Source organism: Odocoileus virginianus, chromosome 6 (assembly GCF_023699985.2).
Source record: "Odocoileus virginianus isolate 20LAN1187 ecotype Illinois chromosome 6, Ovbor_1.2, whole genome shotgun sequence".
In the NCBI taxonomy this organism is placed as follows: domain Eukaryota; kingdom Metazoa; phylum Chordata; class Mammalia; order Artiodactyla; family Cervidae; genus Odocoileus; species Odocoileus virginianus.
The window spans coordinates 49,497,113-49,523,867 of NC_069679.1; the positions used below are offsets into that span (position 1 = coordinate 49,497,113).

At 40.9% G+C, this 26,755-nt stretch overlaps 1 protein-coding gene and 1 long non-coding RNA gene across 2 annotated transcripts in view; one reads left to right on the forward strand and one right to left on the reverse strand.

Annotated features, from left to right (window-relative positions):
• Positions 1 to 13,792, forward strand: part of SECISBP2L (SECIS binding protein 2 like) — a 55,232-nt gene extending 41,440 nt beyond the window's left edge. The window contains exons 17-18 of the mRNA XM_020891339.2: positions 160 to 379; positions 9,522 to 13,792. Coding sequence (XP_020746998.2) covers positions 160 to 379; positions 9,522 to 10,204 — 903 coding nt within the window. The 3' untranslated portion in view covers positions 10,205 to 13,792. The remainder of the gene's footprint in view (positions 1 to 159; positions 380 to 9,521) is intronic.
• On the reverse strand, positions 141 to 14,205 carry LOC110135945 (uncharacterized). The gene is made up of 3 exons (XR_002313496.2): positions 14,098 to 14,205; positions 1,296 to 1,463; positions 141 to 355 (listed from the first exon to the last, which is right to left on the reverse strand). It is a non-coding gene; the product is annotated as an uncharacterized lncRNA (long non-coding RNA).
• Positions 14,206 to 26,755: the final 12,550 nt, after the last annotated feature.

Here is a 26,755-nt window from a genome sequence, read left to right on the forward strand (position 1 = left end):
TACAATATTTTATATAGAGTTCTGTGGTTTGCATACCTTTGGATTTTGTGCTGATGGAAAGTGTATCCATCCCTGAAACAGTAGAGATATTTATTGCTAATGATGGTAATAAAGAATATAACACAAAATGGACTAGGCAATCTCTCTTTTTTCTTTTAGAGCCTGTTTAATAAGTTAGTAGAACTCACTGAGGAAGCCAGGAAAGCATATAAAGACATGGTTGCCGCAATGGAGCAGGAGCAAGCGGAGGAAGCCCTGAAGAACGTGAAGAAGGTGCCGCACCACATGGGGCATTCTCGGAATCCGTCTGCAGCAAGTGCCATTTCTTTCTGCAGTGTGATTTCCGAACCCATCTCTGAAGTGAATGAAAAGGAATATGGTAAGTTGTTATATGCCATTTTAAATGACTGAAAGTTTGAAATAATTTAATGATTAAAGTCATTTTAAAAATGACTTTCCATGACTACCTTTTGTTTTAATTTTCTTGATTATGCAAATTTTGCTCACATATTTGGTTTAAAAATTGCGTTAAACACCTCCGTTGAAAGTTAAGAAAATATTTGGGGCTGAGAGCTTCTGTTAGACCCTGAAATTAGTTACATTTCCAAAATCTTAAAAAGAAAAAAAAAGAAATCCCAAAGGGATTTAAAAAAACCAAATGTACCATTCTTCTGACCTATAACTAAGTAAATTCTAGGAAGTTTTATTCTAGTACTTTATACTGTTTTTTAATTCACTGTCATTCATATAAAAATACTTACTGAACATCTACTTTGTGCCACACCCTCTGGGTATAGAGGAGAGATTAAGCCTAACATCATGCTTATTCTTCTGCAGTTTGCAATACAGTGTAGAGAAAGCTATTATCCAGATAATTTGAGAATGTGACATTGGGGCTGGGAAGTGATTAAGCCCTCATCTGTTTATACAGGTAAAAATTAAAACTATTAAGGTTAGGGCTTGTGAGACAGGTGAATAGCAATGGATGAAAGACAAAATTCTGTAGGTGAAAATCTGAAGAAGAATGAGTGGTCAGAGGGTTTGTTTCAGAAGCAAAACATGAGCAAAGATCCTGATACTTTATACTTGACTATTAAAATTTTGTATCTAATAAGTAAACAAAAGTCCTAAATATTATTCAGTCTAAACTTAGCAAACCTAGATATGTGAGATTTGTCCTGAGTTAAATCTGATGGTAGTCAAAAAGAAATACAGACTAAATACAGCATTTATGTATAAGGTTTAAGGTAACAAATATTGACTGTAATCTACATCTTAGTAGTTAGTTGCCTTACCTTGTCTCTATAATACTTTGTACTAGAATACTAGCTCACTTTCTTGATCTCATTTCTGATTCACTTCCTCAGTTCTTTTTTTAAAATAGCTTAGCCACCTCCTTCAACGTGACTTCTTCTTTCTCTCTTCAATCTTACCTGAAAGCTTACCAAATAGCTTGTTGCCACCTAAAATTTAACATGTAAAAAACTGGGTCATTCACCGTTTGGAACACTTTGATGATGCCCCAGACTAGAGGCAATTAACAGGTTATTGTGCACCTTTTAGAAACTCTTTTGGCCAGGGAAAGGTGATTCTGGCTTAGAGGGAGACATATTTCTTCAACTGAAATGATACTAGTTGAAAATAAGATAAAGGGCAAACTTTGTAAATGAGATCAGTTCTCTGTACTGCAGTGTGCCGAGTCTCAAAGATAAACTGCATGGTAAATTCCTAAAGCTGTGGGTTTAGGGAAATGACAGTGATCTGGGCACATTTGGGCACATGAAAGAACAAAGTACCAGATTTAAAATGTTCAAATATTGAAGCCTTGATTTTTCCATACTCTGCCTTGGGCATTTAACCATAATTGACTAATTTCTGAGCCTCAGATTTGTCTTCAGTAAAATGAAGAGGGCTCATCTAGGTCCTATAAGGCTTAATTCAAAACTAAAGTTCTCTAAACTAATGGTTGAATTCTAAGAGGAGTTACAATTATACTGTGGAAGTGACAGATTCAGGGGATTAGGTCTGATAGACTTGAGTGCCTGAAGAACGATGAATGAAGGTTCGTGACACTGTATAGGAGGCAGTGATCAAGGCCATCCCCAAGAAAAACAAATGCAAAATGGTTGTCTGAGGAGGCCTTACAAATAACTGAGAACAGAGAAGCTGAAGGCAAAGGAGAAAAGAAAAGATATACAGAGTTCCAGAGAATAGCAAGGAGAGATAAGAAAGCTTTCCTCAGTGATCAGTGCAAAGAAATAGGAAAACAATAGAATGGGAAGGACTAGAGATCTCTTCAAGAAAGTTAGAGATACCAAGGGAACATTTCCTGCAAAGATAGGCACAATAAAGGACAGAAGTGGTATGGACCTAACAGAAGCAGAAGATATTAAGAAAAGATGGCAAGAATATACAGAACTGTACAAAAAAGATCTTCATGACCCAGATAACCACAGTGGTGTGATCACTCACCTAGAGCCAGACATCCTGGAATGCAAAGTCAAGTGGGCTTTAGGAAACATCACTACGAAAAAAGCTAGTGGAGGTGATGGAATTCCTGCTGAGCTGTTTCAGGTCCTAAAAAATGATGCTGTTAAAGTGCTGCGCTCAATATGCCAGCAAATTTGGAAAACTCAGCAGTGGCCACAGGACTGGAAAAGGTCAGTTTTCCTTCCAGTCCCAAAGAAAGGCAATGCCAAAGAATATTCAAACTACAACACAGTTGCACTCATCTCACATGCTTGCAAAGTAATTCTGAAAATTCTGCAAACCATGTTTCAACAGTACGTGAGCCAGGAACTTCCCAGGTTTTCAAGCTGGATTTAGAAAAGGCAGAGAAGCCAGAGATCAAATTGCCAACATCCATTAGATCATAGAAAAAGCAAGAGAGTTCCAGAAAGACACCTACTTCTGCTTTATTGACTACACCAAAGCCTTTGACTGTGTGGATCACAACAAACTGGAAAATTCTTAAAGAGATGGAAATACCAGATCACCTGACCTGCCACCTGAGAAATCGGTGTATAGGTCAAGAAGCACTGGTTAGAACTGGACATGGAACAACAGACTGGTTCCAGATTGGGAAAGGAGTACATCAAGGCTGTATATTGTTACCTTGCTAATTTAACTTATATGCAGAGCACAGCATGCGAAATGCTGGACTGGATAAAGCACAACCTGGAATCAAGATTGCCAGGAGAAATATCAGTAACCGCAAATATACAGATGACACCACCCTTTTGGCAGAAAGCAAAGAGGAACGAAAGAGCCTCTTGATGAAAGTGAAAGAGGAGAATGAAAAAGCTGCCTTAACACTCAGCATTCGAAAAATGGAGATCATGGCATCTGGTCCCATCACTTCATGGCAGATAGATAGGGAAACAATGGAAACAGTGAGAGACTTTATTTTCTTAGGCTCCATAATCACTGCAGATAGATGGTGACTGCAGCCATGAAATTAAAAGACGCTTGCTCCTTGGAAGGAAAGCTATGGTTTTTCCAGTAGTCATATGTGGATGTGAGAGTTGGACATGAAGAAAGCTGAGCACCGAAGAATTGATGCTTTTGAACTGTGGTGTTAGAGAAGACTCTTGAGAGTCCCATGGACTGCAAGGAGTCAGACTGCAAACCAGTCAGTCATAAAGGAAATCAGTCCTGAATACTCATTGGAAGGACTGCTGCTGAAGCTCTAATACTTTGGCCGCCTGATTCGAAGAACTGACTCTTTTGAAAAGACCCTGATTCTGGGAAAGATTGTAGGCAGGAGGAGAAGGGGACAAAGGATGATATGGTTGAATGACATCACCGATTCGGTGGACATTGAATTTGAACAAGCTCTGGGAGTTGGTGATGGACAGGATGGCCTGGCGTCCAGCAGTTCATGGGGTTGCAAAGAGTCGGACATGACTCAGCAACTGACTGAACTGAACTAAAGATTCTGGTATATGATCTGATTTGCCAGGATGCCAACAAAATGAATGGAAATAATCATAAATAATTTGCTTTGAGAATAAAGCACAAAATTACTCTGTTGGTATCAGATGTATTTGGCACAGACGTGAAGCCCACTAATGTGGCCTCAAAAGTTAGAGTGTTTAATTATTTCACTGTGTTGTCAAGATCTCTAGCTCTTTCCTTCTCTTTTCCATTTTCAGCCTGAGACTTCTTATTCCTGTGCATCTCGTCTCCTATCCATGAACAGCTGCGTTGGCTTTGGTCATCACAACCGTAGTCAGAAAGCAGGATGTTCAGGCAGTGGGCTGCTCTTATCAGTGAAGGAAACAGTTTTCAGAAGGCTTCATCTTTTGTTTCATTTGGCCAGAGCCAATCATGTCACTGCTTTTAACTGCAAGGGAGATGTGGGGAAGAGATTATTTGGCAAAGGAGAATGGGATAGTTGTGATAGTCTGAGAACAATTTTAATTCCTCCTGCGGGACTGAGCTCAAGTCCATCCCAAGTTTGGGGGCTCTGTTAGGCAGGAGGAAAATGAGGAATCACCGTTGGGCAGACAACAAATAGTATCTTCCATGCCATCCTTGTGTAAGATTTCAAAAATGTTTTTTTGTGATTTCCACAGTGTAAAGAAAAAACGAAGCGGGGAAAGGATTGCTAGACATTGGTGGAATAGAAAGGCTCCTATCAAAAAGGAAAAAAAAAAGGCAGGCTCCTATCATGGTCCAGTGTTACTGTTCTTTGTGTGCACCTTAATTGTTTTGTTTGCTTGTGTTTTCCTTCCACCTGAGTTGAGTCTCAGTTCTGTCATACTTACGTGAAACAGTTTCAAACATAAATCCCAATTAAACTTAAGTTTTTTGAGATAGAAATTTGGCACGTAATGGGCACTTTACATATAATAATAAAAGCTCACTTACTGAATTCTAATTAGGCACTTTTTAAAACTCTTCATGTTTATTAAGACATTTAATCCTCTGAGTAGTCCTTGGAGATAAGAAATATTGTACAGAATTTTACAGATTAGAAAGCTAAAATGAAATGAGGTAAATAACCTGCCATTGTCACACAACTCATAAGTTTCAATGTAAAACCTATATTCTTAGCCAGTGTGATGTGAATTTCCTCTTTGTTGAATGAATTCCCAGTAGGACCATACAGTAGGTTTTCAATAACCACTTATGAGGGAGGACTGCCTCTGTCTGTCTTGAGTTTCCAGCTCATTCTCTGCCACCACACCTCCTTCTGTCAGCTCTTGAAGTGACTTGAGTGTTCCTTTATTGTATAAAATCTAAAGATGGATGGCTTCCCTCTGTGTACTAACTGAAGGGAGAAATATACATACCTCATCCTCTGACAAACCCAGTAGTGATTTGAAAGTTGAAAAGTTACTTTCACAAAGAACCAGCTAACAAAACAGAAAGCACTGAGGGGTTCATAAGCAAAAGAACAGCTGTATTGAATAAGTTCTGCTAAAATAAGCAGTTTAGAAGCAGGTTTGCTTTGGATCAGTAATATTTCCAGGTTTGTTGAGATCTATGACTCTGCCTTTAAATTGCTTCCTAATCCTTTCTTCAAAAGTAGACTTCCAGATGTGCTGTTCTGGCTTTGACTGCCTATGTTTTTCCCTCCCTCCTACCCACCAGCCCCTCATCCAAAGATGGCATTTTCATACTTGCTCTTTTCTCCTCCCCATCATAGTCATGTGTTTGTGTGTGTTGATCAGGCTTCACCTGTTACTGTAAGGTGGCAGCCGGGCCCTTCCCTGCATATGTGAACTGAGTGATCTTTGATCATTGTGATAAGTCTCTTGATGGCTAATCACAGAGTCCCTTGTCTCTGCTTCCAAGGTCATATCTCCCTCTCTTTTCCAAAGGACCCATCTGGCTTTCAGCTTACCTACCTAGTAGCAGAATGCCCAAGACAGAACCTACAGAGAGATCAGCCTTACTCAGTCTTTTTCTTTCTCCTGTTCCTTTGGCTCACTGTCAGGGGAGAGGTGAGGCTTTTTCTGAGACCCCATGTGAATTCTTACAGTGCTTTTGAAAGAGAAAAATAAGTGTTGGAAGGAAATATAATTGTGTGCCTAAATTTTGTAAATTTTTTTACTTTTTAAAGTTATTTTCTGCAGAATTAATTATATATGTGAAATTTTCATTTATTGTAAAGGCTTATTTTCCAAGCACATACTGCATGCTAACCTAGGAACACAGATGGATGGGAATGAGGAGGGAGGAGGAGGTAGAACAGCAAACACAAAACAAATGCATTTGAACCAGATACGCAGAAAGTGCTGTGGGACTTCAAGTTAGTGATCTTCTTTCCTAGGAAAGTTAGGAAAGGCTTTACAAAAAACATGACATTCAAGGGTGTTATCAGAGCTGAGTAGGACTCTGAAGGGGAAAGGAGGAAAGCACATTTCATATAGAAAGAACAGCTTATGCAAAGTCAAGCATAATAAACAGAAAGGGTGTGACTTCTGTGAGCAGTGGAAATTCAAAGTGACCTTGACCTGGAATGCATGACAGGGGGTTAAAATGAATGGGACCAGAAGGAAGATTATGAAGGGGCTTCAGTCAGTTCAGTTCTGTCGCTCAGTCGTGTCCGATTCTTTGCGACCCCATGAACCACAGCACACCAGGCCTCCCTGTCCATCACCAACTCCTGGAGTTTACTCAGACTCATGTCCATCATGTTGGTGATGCCATCCAGCCATCTCATCCTCTGTCGTCCCCTTCTCCTCCTGCCCCCAATCCCTCCCAGCATCAGGGTCTTTTCCAATGAGTCAGCTCTTCGCATGAGGTGGCCAAAGTACTGGAGTTTCAGCTTTAGCATCAGTCCTTCCAGTAAACACCCAGGACTGATCTCCTTTAGGATGGACTGGTTGGATCTCCTTGCAGTCCATGGGACTCTCAAGAGTCTTCTCCAACACCACAATTCAAGAGCATCAATTCTTGGTTATGTACTAAATTAAGGAGTTTGGATTACTAAGGTAATAAAAAGCCAGTTAGTGATGTGGTCAGTTCACAAAGCCAATTAGATATTGTAGATGTACAGCAAGGTAAAGAAGGCTTGAACGAAGGCAGCAGTGACCAAATTTAGTAGTTTTTTGGCTCTTGAGTGACATGGTATAGTTATGAGTTCAATGGAGAAAGAAAATTAAGGATTACTGTAAAGTTTCTTCTGCTTTGAGACTGAAAAGGACATTATTAACTGAGAATGAGAAGGAGTGCTAGATTTTTTGTCATGAGGTAGGAATGCAAGTAGAGAGACCTGTTCTATACTTGAAGTAGCTGCAGGAAAGAAAGATTTTTTCCCCAAACCATGTGCCCTAACTTCAGGTGGCCACAATATGTTATGTAGCGACAGGATGAGATGGTTGGATGGCATCACTAACTCAGTGGACTTGAGTTTGAGTACACTCTGGGAGTTGGTGATGAACAGGGAGGCCTGGCGTGCTGCAGTCCATGGGGTCGCAAAGAGTCAGACATGACTGAGCAACTGAACTGAACTGAGCAACATATAATTGATAGGTGGCAATCAAGTATATTTGTATGAAGAGACTTGCTTTATCACTACAGTTTGATCATTATGCCTATAAAATGAAGATATCAGCTACAGTGCAAATAGAAGGAAGAAAAGGCAAAAATAAGTAAGTGGGACTGCACCAAATCAAACAGCTCTCTGCAGCAAAGGAAATAAATCATCGACAAAATGAAAAGGCAACCTATGGAATAGGAGAAAGTATTTGCAAATCATATATCTGATGAGGGGTTAATATCCAAAACATAGAAAGAACTCATGCAACTCAATAGCAAAGAACAATCAGATTTAAGAATGGGCAGAGGATCTGAATAGACATTTTTCCAAATAAAGACCAGTAGGTACATGAAAAGATGCTTAACATCACCAGTCATCAGAGAAGTCCCAAACAAATCCACAGTGAAACATCTCACAACTTGTTAAAATGGCTGTTGTCAAAATGGCAATAAATAACAAGTGTTTGCAGGGACGTGGAGCAAAGGGAACCCTTGTACACTGTTGGTCGGAATGTAAGTTGGTGCAGCCGCTAAGGAAGACAATATGGAGGTTCCTCAGAATATGAAGATGAGAACTATCATATGATCCAGCACTTCTGCTTCTGGGTATTTATCTGAAGAAAACAAAAACACTAGCTCAAAAAGAGGTATTCACCTCCATGTTTATTACAGAGTTATAGTAACTAAGATGGAAGCAACTATCCATCGGTAATTAAAGAGATAAAGAAGATTGGTGGATAAAGATTTGGGGTGTGTGGGGGGGTGTGCCACATACACTGGGATATTATTTAGCCATTAAAAAGAATGAAATCTTGCCATTTATGATAACAAGGATGAGCCTTGAGGGCATTAGTGAAATAAGTCAGAGAAAGACATACCATATGATTTCATTTTCATGTGGAATCTTGAAAAAGAAACTCCCCAAGCACATAGATAGAACAGATGGGTGGATGCCAGAAGCATGGGGACTAGGGGTGGGTGAAATGGATGAAGGAGGTTAAAAAATTACCACCTTCCAGTTATAAAATAAATAAGGCACGGGGATCTAATGTACAGCATTGTGACTATAATAATAATATTGTACTGCATATTTGAAAGTTGCTAAGAGGGTAGATCTTAAGAAAAAAAAGTTGTAATTCCGAATGGGGATGGATGTTGACTAGACTGCTAGTGATCATTTCTCAGTACGTGCAAATACTGAATCATTATGTTGTGCACCTGAAGCTGTTACGTTTTATGTCAGTTATATCTCAGTGATAAAAAATTAAATGGAAAAAGTAAAACACAAAAAAGTATGTGCGAGACTTGCTTTTCATCTCCTGATTCCTAATACATTTTTGCTGTAAACTGACTACCTGTTGTTAAAAATAATACAGACTATCACCACTGTATGAAACAGTAACATTATTTTTTTGGCTCCAGGGTCACTTGGTAAGCCAAGCAACATACATAGATTATAAAACACATTTTCACAGATGTTAGAAATGCGTGCATGGGTTCTTTGCTTATAAATGGAAACACAAGTTCCATTACAGGCCAAGAGACAGCTCTTAGATAACTTGCTAAACGAGTACAATATAAACCTGTCAAATCAGAACTTTCTTTTCTTTTTTTTAATCAGAGCATTTCTAATGGGCATTTTGGCTCTGCCATCTGTGACTTGTGGATCCTTGAGCCCAGGACACTTTAGGGCCAAAAAAAGTTAGGCAGTTCATTGATTTTGTGAATACATGGGTTTTATATATGAGAGTCAGTGAGCTTCTGGTACTATTGAATCGTCTGCATTCTGAAGTATTAGTATATTTATTTGGCCTCTTTGTTTCTTCATGTTAAATGTACTGATTTTAAAAAATTTTTTTGAGTGCTGTTTTCCATTTATAACATTTAAAGTAGTACTAGAATAAGCTAAGTTTTTAGTTTTTTCAGTTAGTGAGCCAACAGATTTCTGTAGCCTGTTCTTCCCACTTGTAAAAGTTGCATGATTCTGAAACAGTGTTCTGGTTTTTAAAAAATCTGTTTGATATTTGCAGAAACAAATTGGAGAAACATGGTGGAAACTTCAGATGGGCTAGAAACATCAGAAAACGAGAGAGAAGTTTCTTGTAAGCACAGCACATCTGAAAAACCAAATAAACTCCCATTGGACACAGCCCCTGTTGGTAAGCAGGCGTCATTAGTGACTGCAGGCAGCGCTACCTCAGCTCCAAACCCTGGAAAGTCAGCAGTGGGCGACAAAGAGGACGTGAAGCCAGACGACCTGGAATGGGCCTCACAGCAGAGTACAGAGACTGGCTCTTTGGATGGCAGTTGCCGGGACCTTTTGAATTCCTCCATCACCAGCACCACCAGCACTCTTGTCCCTGGCATGCTTGAAGAAGAGGATGATGAAGAGGAGGAGGAGGAGGAAGATTACGCTCACGAACCCATTTCTGTAGAAGTACAGCTCAATAGTAGAATTGAGTCTTGGGTCTCTGAGACCCAGAGAACGATGGAAACTCTTCAGCTTGGAAAAACCCTTAATGGTTCTGAGGAAGATAATGCAGAGCAAAGTGGGGAAGAGGAAGCGGAGGCGGCTGAGGTGCTAGAGCCGGGGATGGATAGCGAGGCCTGGACTACTGATCACCAAGCAAGCCAGGAACAGCAGAAGCCCAGCAACTGCAGCTCGCTGAACAAGGAGCTCTCTGATTCTGATTACACACCCCCAAATCTATAACTCAGGAAACGTCAGCTGTCTGTCTCTAACTACATAAGGGTTACAGCCATTATCTTTCATGCTTCATCTCAACATTTTACACTGTCTAGTATTTAATATATGTATTTAATTCCTGAAAAATATTTTTTAGCCTTCTTTTACTTGTTTTGTGATCCATGGCTTAGGTGTTAATTAGCATCTGTGTCTTTCTAAAAACTGTGTGGAAAATTTGGAATTGTTTCAGCTTTTTTATGGACAATAATGATTTTAAAAGAAGACCAGGTTTTAAAGAAAGTAATTTTAAAATGCCTATTTAGTAATTTTGAAAGCTAAAGATTGAGGTTCTAAGGACAGGAGCAATTACCAATGTTTGCTTCAATACAACACCTCCTATACTCTTAATTGTCTGACCAAAAAGTTGTTTTGGTTTCTTTAAAATAAAAGAAACCTGGAGGTAGAGTTAGAAAACTTAAAAAATGGCTGAGGGTAAATAACTAAGTTCACAGAGTGATTTGTGTTAAAAATTGATGCAACTTGTATTCAGTTCACAAATGCGTATTTCAGTAGTCACTGATCATTATAATTGATTAAAGTTGGTTGGCTAAGTAGAGCCTCCAATACTTAGGCTGGCAAGGGAACTACCATGACAGATGAGAGCTGGCCTTATTTGTGGAAAGTGATAGATGTTTAAATAGTGAGAAGTTGCCCCTTAGAGGACCTTCTGGTTTCTGGTTCACATTCGCTTCTTAATTACCTCAGGAATGCTCTTGTACATAGTTGTATTTGCATAAAATTAGGCAAACTTTGACAGGTGAATAACTGTAACCAGTTGTATGACTACAGCACTTACATGTAAATTATCCAGAAACAAAGTCTTAACTAGTGTGTTCTCTTGCATGCTTCTGATTTGGGATTCTCTGGACTTGAGATATGGATTTGATTGAGTATTCAGACTTGTCCAGAGTGAAAAATCAGTGCGCCTTTTAAGAAAACTACTTTGTCCCTAACCTTGAGCACCTGATATATAACACTGACCATAGTTACTGATGGGAGTCAGGAAAAGAAACTGTATGCAGTTGTAACATGTATCCTGATAATCAAGGCTTGGAAGAAGAAGTTTTGAAGAAAAGAGAAAGTTGTTCTAATTGTGCCGAAACTGTTAGATTTTAGAGTTCGTAGGTAGGCCGCAGGTATTAATTCTAGATCATTGTTTATCTCTGCCCTTCTTATGGGATGTTTAAACTCTTGGGAGAAATTAAAGTTAATGAGCTAAATGTTTTACTAATCAGTCACCACCTGGTAGTAACCTTTGCAGGTTTATGATGGTGGGAGAATTAGGAATTACCTTTTTTCTGTCTTCCCTCCAACCACTTAACAGTTGGCCAATATGTGTGTGCGTGCATACATACACACAGATGCATGCCACCTTTACACTTTCAACTCCCATAAGCAGGCACAGAACTGAAGAGGAAGGGGTGTTTTCCTTGTCCAGGTTTTATGGGGCAGAGAGTTTTGCTTCACCGAGGTGAATTGGGCAGATTCTTTACTGAAGCATTGGGACTACTGTTCTGATATTGATTTTTTATAATCCTGACATTTAATTACTGGTGAAACCAGATTCTTGGTTGATGACTTATTTGTTTGTGAATTGTGAAAGTTTACGAGCATTGCTGTGTAGGAAATGTCAGTCTAACAACTTTATTAGTGTGCTAAAAGGGGACATTACTGTAGTGTCCTGTCTAAACTGTTCTTCAGCGTAGACTTCTTAGGCACAAAGTGTCCAGTACTTAAAGGAATGTAGCATGTAAGGAATGAAGCCTCTCAAGTGGTAATCATGGATTTATATGTGGCAGATCTTAGTGTCTCTGTACATTTGGAAGTGTTCGTTGATTTAAAGAAATGATAGAGATTTTGAATTACTGACAGTCTTAAAAGTAAATTGAAAACTTTTCATACTTTTTAATGGTGTAAATTTCCTTTGCTTTCTGTCAGTGATTCAGATAACTCTTGATCTTAAAATAATGAATGACTTTTCAAAGGTTTCTTATATTTTATACCTCTACTGAATGATAATTGTCATTTTAGATTTTTGACATTTGTATCAAAAGGGAAGTTGAGGAAATCTTCAGAACACCAGTAGCTTTGAATTTTGCTATAGACTTTAGAAGTGTTCAATTATGTGTTTGATAAATGCTCTTGCATGTGCAGTATCTTCTGCCAGCAAAGCAAACCAAGGGACCACAGCATTTTTTATATGAGATAGTTGACCTATAGAGGACAACCCAAAATTTATTAAAGGAAATGCTACTATGTAGGATGTATGCTTAGGTAATTATTGATAATGTCTTTATAATTCATTTCCTTTAGATAAATTCTGGCATGTGTGTATATTGTATGCCGGCGGAGGTGTGAAATTAGGAAAGGTTTTTTTTTCTGGATCTGGGTGAGTGACTCTTTGGAGATCTAGAGAGATCTAATGGTAAGAGTAAGGGTTTATCATCACGAGAAATAAAAACCATAGTGATTTTTTTCTTTGTGTGTAGAGATTGTTTTACTGGCAATAATACTAGATTTCTATTTCAGTACATAAGTATATGAATTCAAGTATGAATTGCACTCCCACAATTAGATTTCTGCTTCAGTAGGTTTGTTTGCTGTGAAGATTACTTCTCAAAAGACAAAATGTTCATATTAGCTTAACTCTTGGTTTAAATATGTTTGTAAATGATGTAATATATTTCTTTTGACTAAAGATGGGGGGAAAATGTGTGTTATACATTGAAAAGTTTTTAAAGGCTTTGACTGGAGGTCATTTTTGCAGAGATGGTATTTTATATGCTTCCAGTATTTGGAAAAGAATTAGTCAAAAGGAATTCACATAGTTTAAATATTGAGAAATTAATATCCAAATAATGTACTTGCCTGATTTCTTAATAAGCTGGGGGAGGTGGGTGGGGTGGGAGTTACAGTGTGCAAATGAGTAGTGAACTCCACATTCATTTTTTCAACTCTAACATAAAACTGTTCAATCCTAACACATTGTTACTTTAATATATGTATAAAGAAGTATTACTGTTTGTAAAGCTGCTGTTTGCTTAAAAATAAAACTGTCATTTAAGTATTTTCTGTATGTTGTGCCAACAAGGTAGAACATTAACTTATCCGTTTAAACACTTTTTCTTTTTTTGATGTTTAAAAAATTTTTGTGAAGTAATTTATTATCTTCCTCCTGCCTTGTTCCTTCCAAACTTTACACACTTCCCCAAATCAACCAAACTGTTTGCCTAATCTGAAGTCTGAATCCTAATTAATGATAAAAATTTAAACCTTTGTTGGCACATCACACTTTAGAAGGATTTGTATTATTTTGTAATTTAATTTCTAAATATACCACATGACTTTATAATTTAATGTCTTAACTGTAATGCTCTAATTAAAAGCTAGCAAAATTATTGTGAATTATAACATGAAGGGATTTTCATCTTGTTCTCTTGCTGTATGAAGGATGATTGTTATATCACATTTTAGAGGGTAATAACAGCTTTTTTGCACTATGTAAATACTAGTGGAGATTCTTCTGTAACTAATAAAATGATTATTGAAAGGTAATCTTGTCATTTCAGAATAGGTGCTTAAGGAATTTATGACTTTCCCAACATGTAGGATAGGGAAAATGAGAGTTCAGCTTACGGTATCCCTTAGTGCTCTCCTGGGTTAGTCCAAAGAAGGTTATGAAATTTGCAAGACGAAGTCGTTAGTAAAAATCTCTGTTTTGGATGATTAGTGTGATCTGTATCATGGGTCTAACAATCTCTCCAGAGACCATCTTACTATCTTAGTGTTAGGAAAAGTGAAAGTGAAGTCTCTCAGTCATGTCCAACTGTGCACCCATTACCCTGGTGTGCTCCCGTTACCTTGCACCTCATTAGCAGGCATCAGTTACCCTGGAACGCCTGGTGGTCTTGTTCAGACATTGGTCATCGCCCCAGTGGGCCCCTCCCCCAAGGGATCAACTGTCAATGAAAGACCGATAGTGGCCCTACTCAGCCATTGGTCAGTGCTGCAGTGGGACCCTCCCCCAGGTAACCGCCTGTCAGTGAGTAACCGTTAGTCGGTCTGTGGAGAGGTAGTTGTTGCACAGAGAGTAAGGTAAGAAGTATATCCTGGCCTTTTGCTTGGGGCCCTCCAGCTCACCCAGCCTTGGGCCACTGGGTGAGCAGTGGGACCCGGGGAACAGACAGAGGGCTGTGTCCTGCAGGGCTCTAGGGCCCTCGCCAAGGCCACCAACTGACCAGGCCCAGGCTTTGAGGCAGCAGTGAACCTCTGCCCAATCCTTGCCTTTGTGCAGACCACGAGTCCTGGCCCCCACTGTTCAGGTGGCCTAAGGAGCATGAGGGTCGGCTGGATCCTGGGCGCCTGGTTCCGTTAGCTACTGCTGGACAGGTTCTGGGGATCTGGCCCTGAGGTAGCCAGCTGCCAACTGAGATCTGCCTCCTTTTAGCCAGGACAAAGTCCTCAGGGTGTGAAAGTTGTGCCTGGGAGTCTTGCCCTTTCTTGTCAGAACAGAGATTTAGTAGAGGTTTACAGGAACATCATTCCCTGTCCGTGACCAGATCTCAAGAACAAAGATTCTGACACAAGTTTGCAACAACTAACCACATCCCTCACTCACCTTTCCTAGAAAAGGGCTTTGCTGAAAGCTTTTTGGGGAGTTTGGGGTTTTTAAGGCATGATCTACTCATCTCCTTGCATGGCCTTCAGTAAACTTTTCTCTGTTCCAGACTCCAATGTTTTGGTATCGTTTGGCCTCACTATGCGGCGGGCACACAGACTTGTTTCAGTAATAGGAGTATTTGTAACAGCAGGATGAGTAGAGTTCTCTGTGCTATAGCAGGCTCTTACTAGTTATCTGTTTTATACATTGTAGTGTGTTAATCAAGTCCCAATCAAGTCTGTGCTTTTCTTCACTATGTCTTGTATGTCAGCACCAGATGCTCAACGTGTGCATACTCCGCAGTGCTTCCCCTCATTGTTACGTGTCCTGCAGGGTGCCATGTGCCAGGACTGAACTGATGGCCCCAGAGACTGAATTTACTGGGCCTCACCTGATCACCTCTTGCCTGGAGTTGTCCTAGATCTTGTCATTACATTGCAATTAAGTAAGGGGAATCTGAAAACTCATCTGTTAGAAAATAGGAGGTTCTCTAATTTTCATGATGAAAACAATTTTTAATGATCACAAAGAGAAAGAAGAATCACAAATCCTTTCATATGTATTGTAATAGTTCCGTTTTGGGGTCAAAATTTGTACTACTGACAGAGTTCCTTTCCTAACAGTGACCGGTTTTTCTTTGAACTGACCAGAAGAGGGTGTGCATGGCACCTGAAAACAAAGGTGACTGTAATATTAATAAATGTTTTAAAGTGAGGGGAGGGGAATGAGAAGTTTCCTGAACTATGGGCCTGACCATAAAAGGTGCTTAGTGCTGAGTCTAAGCTCAGAAATCAGGAGCCATACATATAGGTATCCTTTCATTTTAGAAAGAGAGCACCATCAAAAGACATTTAGATAATATGTTAAGTAGTTCAATTTTTTGAAATTTCTAAATTAGCAATTCAGTATATTAGCTTGACTTGGGTTCTGCTAATTTGTATGAAATATGACACCTGCCTTATTAGATAATAGGTATTAATGGCAGCCTTGTGGATCATAGGGCCAAAGCATGTTTCAGTAGAGCTCCCACAATGCAGAATTTGGAAAGGGGAAGTTGTTTCCATTTTGGGCCAAGTCTCAATTCTTTTATTTCCCCTTACCCTGCTCCTCTCATTTTTTTTCACACTCTGAATAATTATTTGGCAGCCTTCTGCCAAGCAAAGAGAGCTTTATTCTTGCAGAAATGAGTTGGATAATTGTGTGTCTATAATCTGACTGCCTGTATCCAAATGTCCAATTGGATACAGAGGGTTAGAGCAAGTAAGATACTGAATTGCATGAAATTTGAAGCTCCTAACTGAGCATAGTGTTCTTTAGCCACTTGCTGAGGAACCAGAGAATGCAACTGTGAGTTAGTTAGCAGTGGTTTGGGGGCTGGAGTCGTACAGGTTTCTGTGGAAGCTTTGTCTTCTCAGAAGCATCAGACTTGGTCATAGCCTTGAATTACCCAGATAATAGCCACAGCCTTCCCATGGTGGGACTCTGATTTAAGGCAGTTTTGGTTGTACCGCTATCTATTACAGGAAGAGTGATGTGAGTAAAAGTGGTTCCTACTTGTGTCTAGACTCCTCAGGTTATCTTTTCCTCTTTGTTTTCTTTAGTTGAAACATTTTCATTGCTTTGCGAGTGCTGTGCTTGAGAATAGGATAATGATTGAAATTTAAACAGTTAATTTTGTGTTTTAAGGAGGAATAAGAGAAATGTTTGAAAATGATTGGTTTCTCAATCATAGTGTAACTGGGAAGGGTTATTTTGAATTTACATTGGCTCTGATTCTGTGATTTTAATCCTCATCCTGCCACTTTTTTTGTTTATGTGTGTTACTGGCTTTATCGTGTCCAACTCTTTGCAACCCCACCGACTGTAGCCCACCAGGCTCCTCTGTCCGTGGCATTCTCCAGGCCAGAATACTGGAGTGGGTAGCCATTCTTCAGGGGAGTCTTCATAACTCAGGGATTGAACCCAGGTCTCCCACATTGCAGGCAGCTTCTTTACCATCTGAGCCACCAGGGAAGCTGGTACCCAGAATGGGCTATGGTAGTTAAATCAGTCAACCTAGATTCCTTGAAAATTTGAACTGGAGGCCACAGAAAGTGAATTGGAGCCATGTGCCAACACAGTAGAGAGGCCACTAATGCTGAAAAGGCCTCTGTGCACCAGTGCTGAATCAAATCTGAGAGACAGAGTTTTGGGTGAAGTAGAAAAGAAATCATTTCATTGCTTTGGCAGACAAAAGGGGACACAGCAAGATTGTGCTTTGAAAAATCCCAACCCTGAAGGATTTGTGAGGAGTTTTATAGCAATGGCTTCTCTGTGGCTCAGATGATAAACAGTCTACCTACCATGCAGGAGACCTTGGTTCGATCCCTGGATTGGGAAGATCCCCTGGAGAAGGAAACCCACTCCAGTATTCTTGACTGGAGAATTTCATAGTCAGAGGAGCCTGGCAGGCTATACAGTCCATGGAGTCTCAAAGAGTCCGATGTGATTGAGCAACTCTTTATAATAATGGTTCAAGTTGCTGATAAGGATCAGGATGTGTGCAGGGTCTGCACTCCTTTAATATGGTCTCAGGTGGTCTCCTGATAAGCTTCTATAGTTCCATTAATCTGGCCTCAGGCGGTCTTCTGATTAGTTTCTTGAGGCTATCAAACTGTGATCTCTGGAATGAAGAATGCTAATATCTTCCACTTGTTGGGGTTTTAGTTCTGTAAAGAGCTCAAAGATATTGTTATGTGTATAACTAGAGGTGGAGAAAGGGCCCTGCCCCAAAGCTGTGCTATTGTTTCTTTGCTGTTTCTCCCTTATCTCTGCACCCCCTCTCTTCCCTAATTAGCAACTGTTTGAATCTAATCTTTGGGACCCAGGGAAGGTGATGGAGGCTGGAGTCTATTCATTACAAACAAGAAATAGGGGACACAGAAAGGCTCTCACGTGCAAATTGTGGAAAATTTTTAAAGAGATGGGAATACCAGACCACCTGACCTGCCTCCTGAGAAATCTATATGCAGGTCAAGAAGCAACAGAACCAGATATGGAACAACAGACTGATTCCAAATCAGTAAAGGAGGAGTAAGTCAAGGCTGTATATTGTCACCCTGTTTATTTAACATATTCAGAGTACATCATGAGAAATGCCAGGCTGGATGAAACACAAGTTGGAATCAAGATTGCTGGGAGAAATATCAATAACCATAGATATGCAGAGTACACCACCCTTAGGGCAGAGAGTGAAGAAGAACTAAAGAGCCTCTTGATGAAAGTAAAAGAGGAGAGTGAAAAAGTAGGCTTAAAGCTCAACATTCAGAAAACTAAGATCATGGCATCCGGTCCCATCACTTCATGGCAAATAGGTGGGGAAACAGTGAAAACAACAACAGACTTTATTTTGGGGGGCTTCAAAATCACTGCAGATGGTGACTGCAGCCATGAAATTAAAAGACACTTGCTCCTTGGAAGAAAAGCTATGACCAACTTAGGCATGATGTTAAAAAGCAGAGACCTTACTTTGCCAACAAAGGTCCATCTGGTCAAAGCTATGGTTTTTCCAGTAGTCATGTATGGATGTGAGAGTTGGACTATAAAGAGAGCTGAGCACTGAAGTATTGATGCTTTTGAACTGTGGTGTTAGAGAAGACTCTTGAGAGTCCCTTGGACTGCAAGGAGATCAAACCAGCCAATCCTAAAGGAAATCAGTCCTGAATATTCATTGGAAGAACTGGTGCTGAAGCTGAAACTCCAATACTTTGGCCACCTGATGTGAAGAACTGACTCATTGGGAAAAGACCCTGGTGTTGGGAAAGATTGAAGGCAGGAGGAGAAGGGGACGACAGAGTATGAGGTGGCTGGATGGCATCACCAACTTAATGGACATGAGTTTGAGTAAACTCTGGGAGTTGGTGATGGACAGGGAAGCCTGGTGTGCTGCATGCAGTCCATGGTCTTACAAAGAGTTGAGCGACTGAGCTGAACTGAATGCTGACAGCTTTACATTTTTAACCTGTTCCTAGGTCTTTGATCACTACTATTTTTTAATTATAGAGAGCTTATATGTTTTTGACAACCAACAGAGTCTTACAAAAATGATCTTTAAGGTTTCTTCAAACCCAAGTGGTCTTATGGTTATATAAAGAGAAGGGTTCACCGTAAATGCTTTGAGAACTTTTTACCTTTGTGGTCACATGTGGCAATAACCAGCATTATATCTGAGTGGGTGGCTGGTCCCAGGGCTTCAGTGTGGTCTACATGTGGGACACAAGAAGATCAGGGTCCTCCCTCCAGGTGGAACTGTGGGTGCGGAAGCATTTTAGCCACTCCATCCACTGTACAACACCCATGTAGGGCATCCAGAGCCAACTGTTCCAAAGCTTTGAGATTATCCTTGACCCCTCTTCTTCCCACACATCACAACCTGTCAGGAAATTCTGTTAGTTTCATACCAAAATATATCCAGAATTCAATGACTTTTCACTCCTTCCTGTCTTCACCATCTCTCACCGGGATTCTCACAGTCATCTGCCTCTTGGTCACACTGTCTTCACTCTTATCCTCCTGTGGTTCTCGATATAGCAGCCATAATAATCCTGTTAACACACCTAAGACAGATCATGTCAGTTTTCTGTTCTAAACCTTCCAGTGGCTCCAACTCACTCAGAGAAGAAGCCACCTTCTTTGTCTACAGTGGTCTACATGCATGTGCACACACAGAGACCTACTCTGACCTCATCTCCTGCCACACATTTCCACTCAACCCTTGCTCACTCTACTGGCCTCCTTGCTGGATTTGGAACATGCCTTCCCTAATAGCTCATTTGATAAAGAATCCACCTGCAATGTGGGATCCCTGGGTTGGGAAGATCCCTGGAGAAGGGAAAGGCTACCCACTCCAGTATTCTGGCTTGGAGAATTTCATGGATTATAAAGTTTATGGGGTTGCAAAGAGTCAGACATGACTGAGCGACTTGCACTTTCACTTTTCACTTCAAGCAGGCCGCTGTCTCAAGGCCTTTGCACTGTCTGTTCCCTCTGATGGAAAGTCTATTCACCCCACCCACCCCATCCCTCTATCTCCTCTGGGTTTTTGTTCAAATGCACCTTTACAGTGAGGCCTCAGGGGAGTCAAGGACCTACTTTATCTGAAATGTAACATATCTTTATCATTTTATTTCCCAAACCTGCTCATCCCCCACCTCATCTGTATTTACCAAGCTGTAACTTTTATTTTTATTCATCTTGTCTCTCCTCCCTTACTAAAACTGTTTCTTCTTACCCTCAGCACCTAGCACGATGCCAGGCACAAAATAGGCACTCAGTAAATCTTTTGAATTAATGAATGGAAGAAGGCTTAAGTAAGGAAGTCAGCATTTGCAGAGCAGCCACTCATACTCTTTGACTTGACTTCCCTTGTTTTCCCTTTTCGTTATGGTCTGGGATTGGAAGAAGAACTAACCTGAATCTCAAGAGAAAGACTTTACCCTAGAATAGGGGGCTCCCAGAGATACTCTATATTTAATGGTCCTATGTTGCTGATAAAGCTTCCTAGGTGGCTCAGTGGGTAAAGAATCTGCCCGCCAACTCAGGAGACGCAGAAGATGCGAGTTTGATCACTGGGTAGGGAAGATCCCCTGGAGAAGGAAATGACAACCCACTCCAGTATTCTTTCCTGAAGAATCCCATGGACAGAGGAGCCTGGGATCGCAGTCCATGGGATCGCAAAAGAATTGGACATGACAGAGTGCATGTGTCGCTGATCACTCAAAACAAATGGTAGGTTTAGTATCTAATGATTCCTTTATACGTGGAGGTGACAAGTATGTGAGACATTTCTATGAGATTAAACAGGAAGAGGGCAAGAATGCACAAGCAACTTCTGGTATATTTGTAATGTGTCATTTTTAAGCTATATGATCAGTACATAGAGTGTGGTATATTATTCTTTATATACTTATTATATTCTTGAGATATTTAATAAGAATAACCAAAAGAAACAGGCCAACTAAAATACAGCCATTTTCTGTTCTGTAACTGACTTCCCGAACTTTGTACTCTGTCTGCCTTCAATACATTGACAAAGAAAATTACTGCAAAAATGTAGCTGGAAGTCAGGATTAAATCCTTATCTTCATTGATTTAGCAAATAGTTGCCAAGAGCTACAAATTTTTTTTAACAGCTACAAATTTTATCTTCTTGCCATATACCAGAAACTGTCTCACTTCATCCATCACCTGGCCTAAGTTAGGTAATGAGAAATATGGCTCACACCTATGACTTTCCCATCTGCTCTCTAGCTGGAACAAGGTGCTTTAATCTTGAAAAGATTGAATATTGTGTTGGCAACACACTTATCTGGTTTCCTTAGCAACAAGAACATAGTATTTAAGATGATGGCATCTCTTGCTCAGAATAGAAACTGAGTAAGCCTGATCCTGGTGCCCTGAGTCTGCTCAGGGATATTTTACCTCTTCAAAGACTCTTCCACACCTGGCTATTCAGACAGCAAACCGCTAAAGTGACAGTTACCTAGCAGACACTGGACCTGTTTCTACAGCCAACACACCCTTGCCAGTTATAATGACCCCTATCTCCAATCCCCGGAAATATTGACCAAATTCTCTATTCCAAGAATTGAAGAAAATTTTTTCATGTCCTTGCAACTTCTGCAGTAATTTAGGTCGGCTGCCACCAGTTTCCATGAAATCTGAACAAGGCTCAAGATGATAAAACTGCCCAGGCATTTAGGAAAAACACAAAGGAAAAAAAAAAAGGAGCTTTTAAAGGAAATTGCTATTAAGGATGGAGAAGACAATGGCAGCCCACTCCAGTGCTCTTGCCTGCAAAATCCCATGGACGGAGGAGCCTGGTAGGCTGCAGTCCATGGGGTCACACAGAGTCGGACACGACTGAGCGACTTCACTTTCACTTTTCACTTTCATGCATTGGAGAAGGAAATGACAACCCACTCTAGTGTTCTTGCCTGGAGAATCCCAGGGACGGCGGAGCCTGGTGGGCTGCCGTCTATGGGGACGCACAGAGTCAGACACGACTGAAGCGACTCAGCAGCAGCAGCTACTAAGGAACTGTGGCCAAGCATCTACTGTTTTGTCAAACAGAGTTGAACAGGTTTCCTTATTGTCAGACTTTTTAGAGCTTCTAATATCCTAACATATTTTGACTCTCCATAAAGGGAAAGATTTATTATAATGTCACGCAGCAGTTCCTCAACATGATGGACCATGGAACACAGAATTCTCCAAATTTACTTGGGCATAGAGTGTTTTCTCTGTGGAAAAACTATGAACATCCTGGGAAACCAGTTTTTCATGCAATGTGCATCAAAACATGCTGCTTACGCAACGAAGGTCCAGGAAGATGGGACACAAGGGACACTTGGACTGTTCTAACTCAGAGGTTTTCAACCAGGAGTGATTATTTCCCCAGGGGACATTTAGCAGTGTCTCAAAATATTTTTTATTGTAACAACTGGAAAGTGTGCTACTGGCATCTCGTGGGACAAGACCAGAGAGGCTGCTAAGCATCTTACAATGAACCAGACAGCACCCCTCAACTATCAACAATGCCAAGGTCGAAAAACTGGACTGACTTAAGGTCAGGATGTTTGATTAGTCCTGAATGGGTTTAGGGCCCCAAGCAGGCTCACACAGTGCAATCCATGCTCTTGATTTCTATTTCTGGCACAGGTTTAAACATTCTCTAATGTTCCAGAGTGAACTTATTCAGACACATCCAGACCCTCTGGATAAAACAGGCCCTTCTCCCCCACATCCCCTGGGGAAAAGGATGAGCGTTCATCCGGAGCTTCCGGATCACATGCCAGTGCCTCCTCCCACGAGTCCAGTTTATTTTCTCCTGTCACATGGGGAGGCATGTGAGAAGCAAGAGGACAGGAGGTACCTCTGGGCAGGGCGGCTGAGTGAATGCTCCAAGAAAAGCATGAGTCAAGTGCTTACCGAAGGCCTGGGGAATGAACCGGTTTTACCCTAACCACACAGTGGACTCAAGCAAGAGTGGTGAAGACAACACTGTAAAGTGGAATCCAGCTGCCTGCCCTGGTGAGCGGCGATCCAGAGCACAGGCATTGAGGCCTCTGCCTGTTACTCTAACCTCTTCTCAGGGAACAGCTGCCCAGACCATGCCCCTTGGGCAGATGCAGGGGCTTGAAATGCTTGAGCAGCCTTTGTATTCCTAGACAGGAGTGTATATGTATGTTAATTGCTCAGTCGTGTCCAACTCCTTGCAACCCCGTGGACTATAGCCTGCCAGGCTCCTCTCTTCATGGGATTCTCCAGGCAAAAATACTGGAGTAGGTTGCCATTTCATTCTCCAGGGGATCTTCCCTACCCATGGACTAAACCCAAGTCTCCCCACTTTGCAGGCTGATTCTTTACTGTCTGAGCCTTGGAGCATAAAACTCCAACCTACACTGGATTACTCTCTTCAAGTCATATCTTGGTTTGCCTAGGAGTGAGGAGATCCCTGGATTCATTTTAAAACCAAGACCATCCTGGCTAAGCTAAGGAGAGTTGGTCTACTATTATTCATAGACATAGGGAGACTTATTAAGTCACAAAAAGAGGGCCCTTTATTATATCTAATTGAATTAATGAAGTATTGATGATTATGTGGCTATGACTGAGTTAGATGCCTTGATAGAGTTGAGACAATCACAGTAGTCCTGACCCACACATGGCTGTGTATTGAGAGTGTGTAAGTGGTTTGCTTGGAACTCAAAACTTTTTCCCAAAGAAGTCACATTAAAGTATTGGTTATACTTCCAAGCGAAATGAAATGATAGGTACCCCAGCCCCAACAGGAAACAAAGCTGTTGGAAATGCAGTGGTTTATCTACCTGGGCAGACACTGCTGCTGTGATTTCCTCTTGTTTCTGGGAGAAAGTGCCTATCACTCAGGATAACAGGTACACAGTCACAGTTTCCTGATCTTCCTGACTCAGGGACCAAACTGGGGTCTCCTGCATTACAGGCAGATTCTTCACCCTCTGAGCCACCAAGGAATCCCCCTCCTAACACACGCAAATGAGTACACACATGCATGCCCACATACACACATGTATGCATGTGTTCTGTTTCTTTTCTTTTTTTCACTGAAACCCAAATTAGTGAGCTCTGATTGTAGGAGAAAATTGTCAGTTGTATGAATATCAGTACTCCACCCATCCCTTTAAAATTGTTTTGAGCAATAATAGACTACAAAAGTTTTCAGTTAAAATAATGGTTGCTAATTTTATTGAGTGGGGTATTGTTGATTTACATTGTTGTGTTAATTTCTGCTGTATATCAAAGTGACTCAGTTATACACATATATACATTCTTTTTTATATTCTTTTCCATTATGGTTTATCCCAGGAGACTGGATATAGTTTCCTGTGCCATACAGTAGGACTTGGTTGTTTATCTATTCTAAATGTAAGGCAGTAGTTGGCATATAGTAACCCCAAATTCCTTGTGTATCCCTCTCCTTTTCCCCACTCCCCTGCCACAACCACAGGTCTGTTCTCTGTGTCTGTGAGTCTGTTTCTGTCTTGTAGATAGGTTCATTTGTGCTGTATTTTAGATTCCACATATAAGTGATATCATATGGTAGTTGTCTTTCTCTTTCTGACTTATTTCACTTAGTATGATAACCTCTAACTGCATCCTTGTTGCTGCAAATGGCATTATTCATTCTTTTTTTTATAGTTGAATAATATTCAGCTTCTTTATTAATTATTATTATTATCATCTTCTTCATTGATTCATCAGTCGATGGACATTTAGGTTGCTTCCATGTCTTGGTTGTTGTGAATAGTGCCACTACGAACATGTGTCTTTTAAATTATAGTTTTGTCTGGATATATGTCCAATTGTGGGATTTCTGGATCATGTATGTGGTCTGTTTCTTACCCAAACTCCCACCCCAGTGGGACAGTGTGAGAATCAAGGTTTCCTCTGCTGGGGTGTTCAGATCTCAGGTAGACATATTTCCTATCCTTCAGATACTGATGACTGTGATGGGAAAGCCAGCAGACTCCCTAGAGACTGTCAAAGAGAAACACAGGGCTGACAGCCTGTGACTGGGGACGTTGTGAACTGAACCCAAGGCAGAGTTTCCAGGATATAGGATCTTTGATATGTAGAAAACCAAAGAGATTCTTGCCCCTCCATCCTTTGCCTTAAAAACTAAGAAAAATCCTGGGGGGTGTCCCCTACTCACAGTTCTACTTTTGAAAAATAACTTCTCCAAGGAATGCTTTGTTTTCTGACCAAAATAGTTAGGCTTGCTAAGTTGGGAGTGATGAACTCCTGAGACAGAGATTTGCAAACTTCACTGCCCCCACAACACCACAGACCCTGCAGCTTCCCTGCAGCTGATCTCCTCTACATGGAAAATAGCAATAGGGCAGCACCACCAACCACCACCAGCCTCTACCAATTATCACCGTACTTATCTCCACCAGTTGCAGAGGGGGCTGCCTTGCTCCTGGCCATTTTCTTACCTCTGTAAATGTTCTTAAGCTTCAAGAGCTGTGAGACCGCTTCCTGTGGGTGTGTAATGGTGATAGAGGGGGAAATGCAAAGGCTTTGCTGAAAGCTTTCATCCTGGTGTTTCATGTTATTCTGGCCACAGATGTCTACTGGACTATTTAAATCTCTTTTTTAGCCTGGAAATGCCAATTAATTCTCTCAAGGCCATGCTGCTTTTTGCAAGGGCCTCAGGTGTCCAGAGCGGGCAGACGTGCTATGGATATTCAGTTATTATATTAGTAATGCAGAGTATGCTGAGTGGCTCACATGTTACAAAATGCTCTTTTAAGACTTTCTTAGACTCCTGTAACCTCAAAAGCCTGGGCCATCTTTCCCCAGCACTGTCCCAGCCCTGACACCTGCCCCAACTCAGCTACTGGTGTTGACATTTCAGCAGTTTAACTCACCAGATAGATGCTTTCGCCTTCCCATCAGCCTTGATTCTCTTTTTCTCAGATTTCCACTTCCTTCCCTTGTTCTCTTCTTCCTCTCCCTCACCAACCCCCGCCCCCCCATCCTTGGTTGGCATATAGCAAGCTCTGCTTTTCTATCTGCAACAAGTATTTTCTGATTGCTAAGCCCTCTAATTAGGTCTTGATGATACAACAGTGAATAGATAGAACTGACCCTGCCCTCCATGTGTCTTCAGTCTAGTGGTTCCTTTACTGCCAGACTGACCAGGGTCACCAGGGCTGCAGCATCGTGCCTCCCCTTTATTCACAGAACTTAGGACTGGGAGGGATTCCTTCACCACCACCCTCATTTTATTTTACACAGACACACACACTCACGTACATACACATGTGAGTGCTCTTTCTCAGTCTTTCAGTCTTTCCTCCTTTCCACTGTCTAGATTTTTTTTCTTAATAAATCCCATATGTTTTTAGGGGGAAAAAAAAATGCTTGTTTGACCCTGTGAGGACAATAGCACAGCTATTCCTGTACTCATCTAATGGATGAAGAAACTGAAGATAAATTTGATTATTATTCAGATTTATCCAGTGGCAGAGATGAGGTTAGAACCAGGGTTGCCTGGGTTCAGTATCTTTTCACCAAAAATAAAGTAGTCTTTTAAAATATTCTAATTGTCTTGAACAAGAATACTGGAGTGGGCTGCCATTTCCTTCTCCATGGGATCTTCCTGACCCAAGGATTGAACCTGCGTCTCTTGCATTGGCAGACAGATTCTTTTCCACTGAGCCACCAGGGAAACCCCTTTAACTAGACACATCATTCAAAATCAAAAAGTGCACAGTGAAAAATAAGATTACTCCCTGCTTATCAGCTGTTTCCACCCTCCAAATGCAACTTCCTGG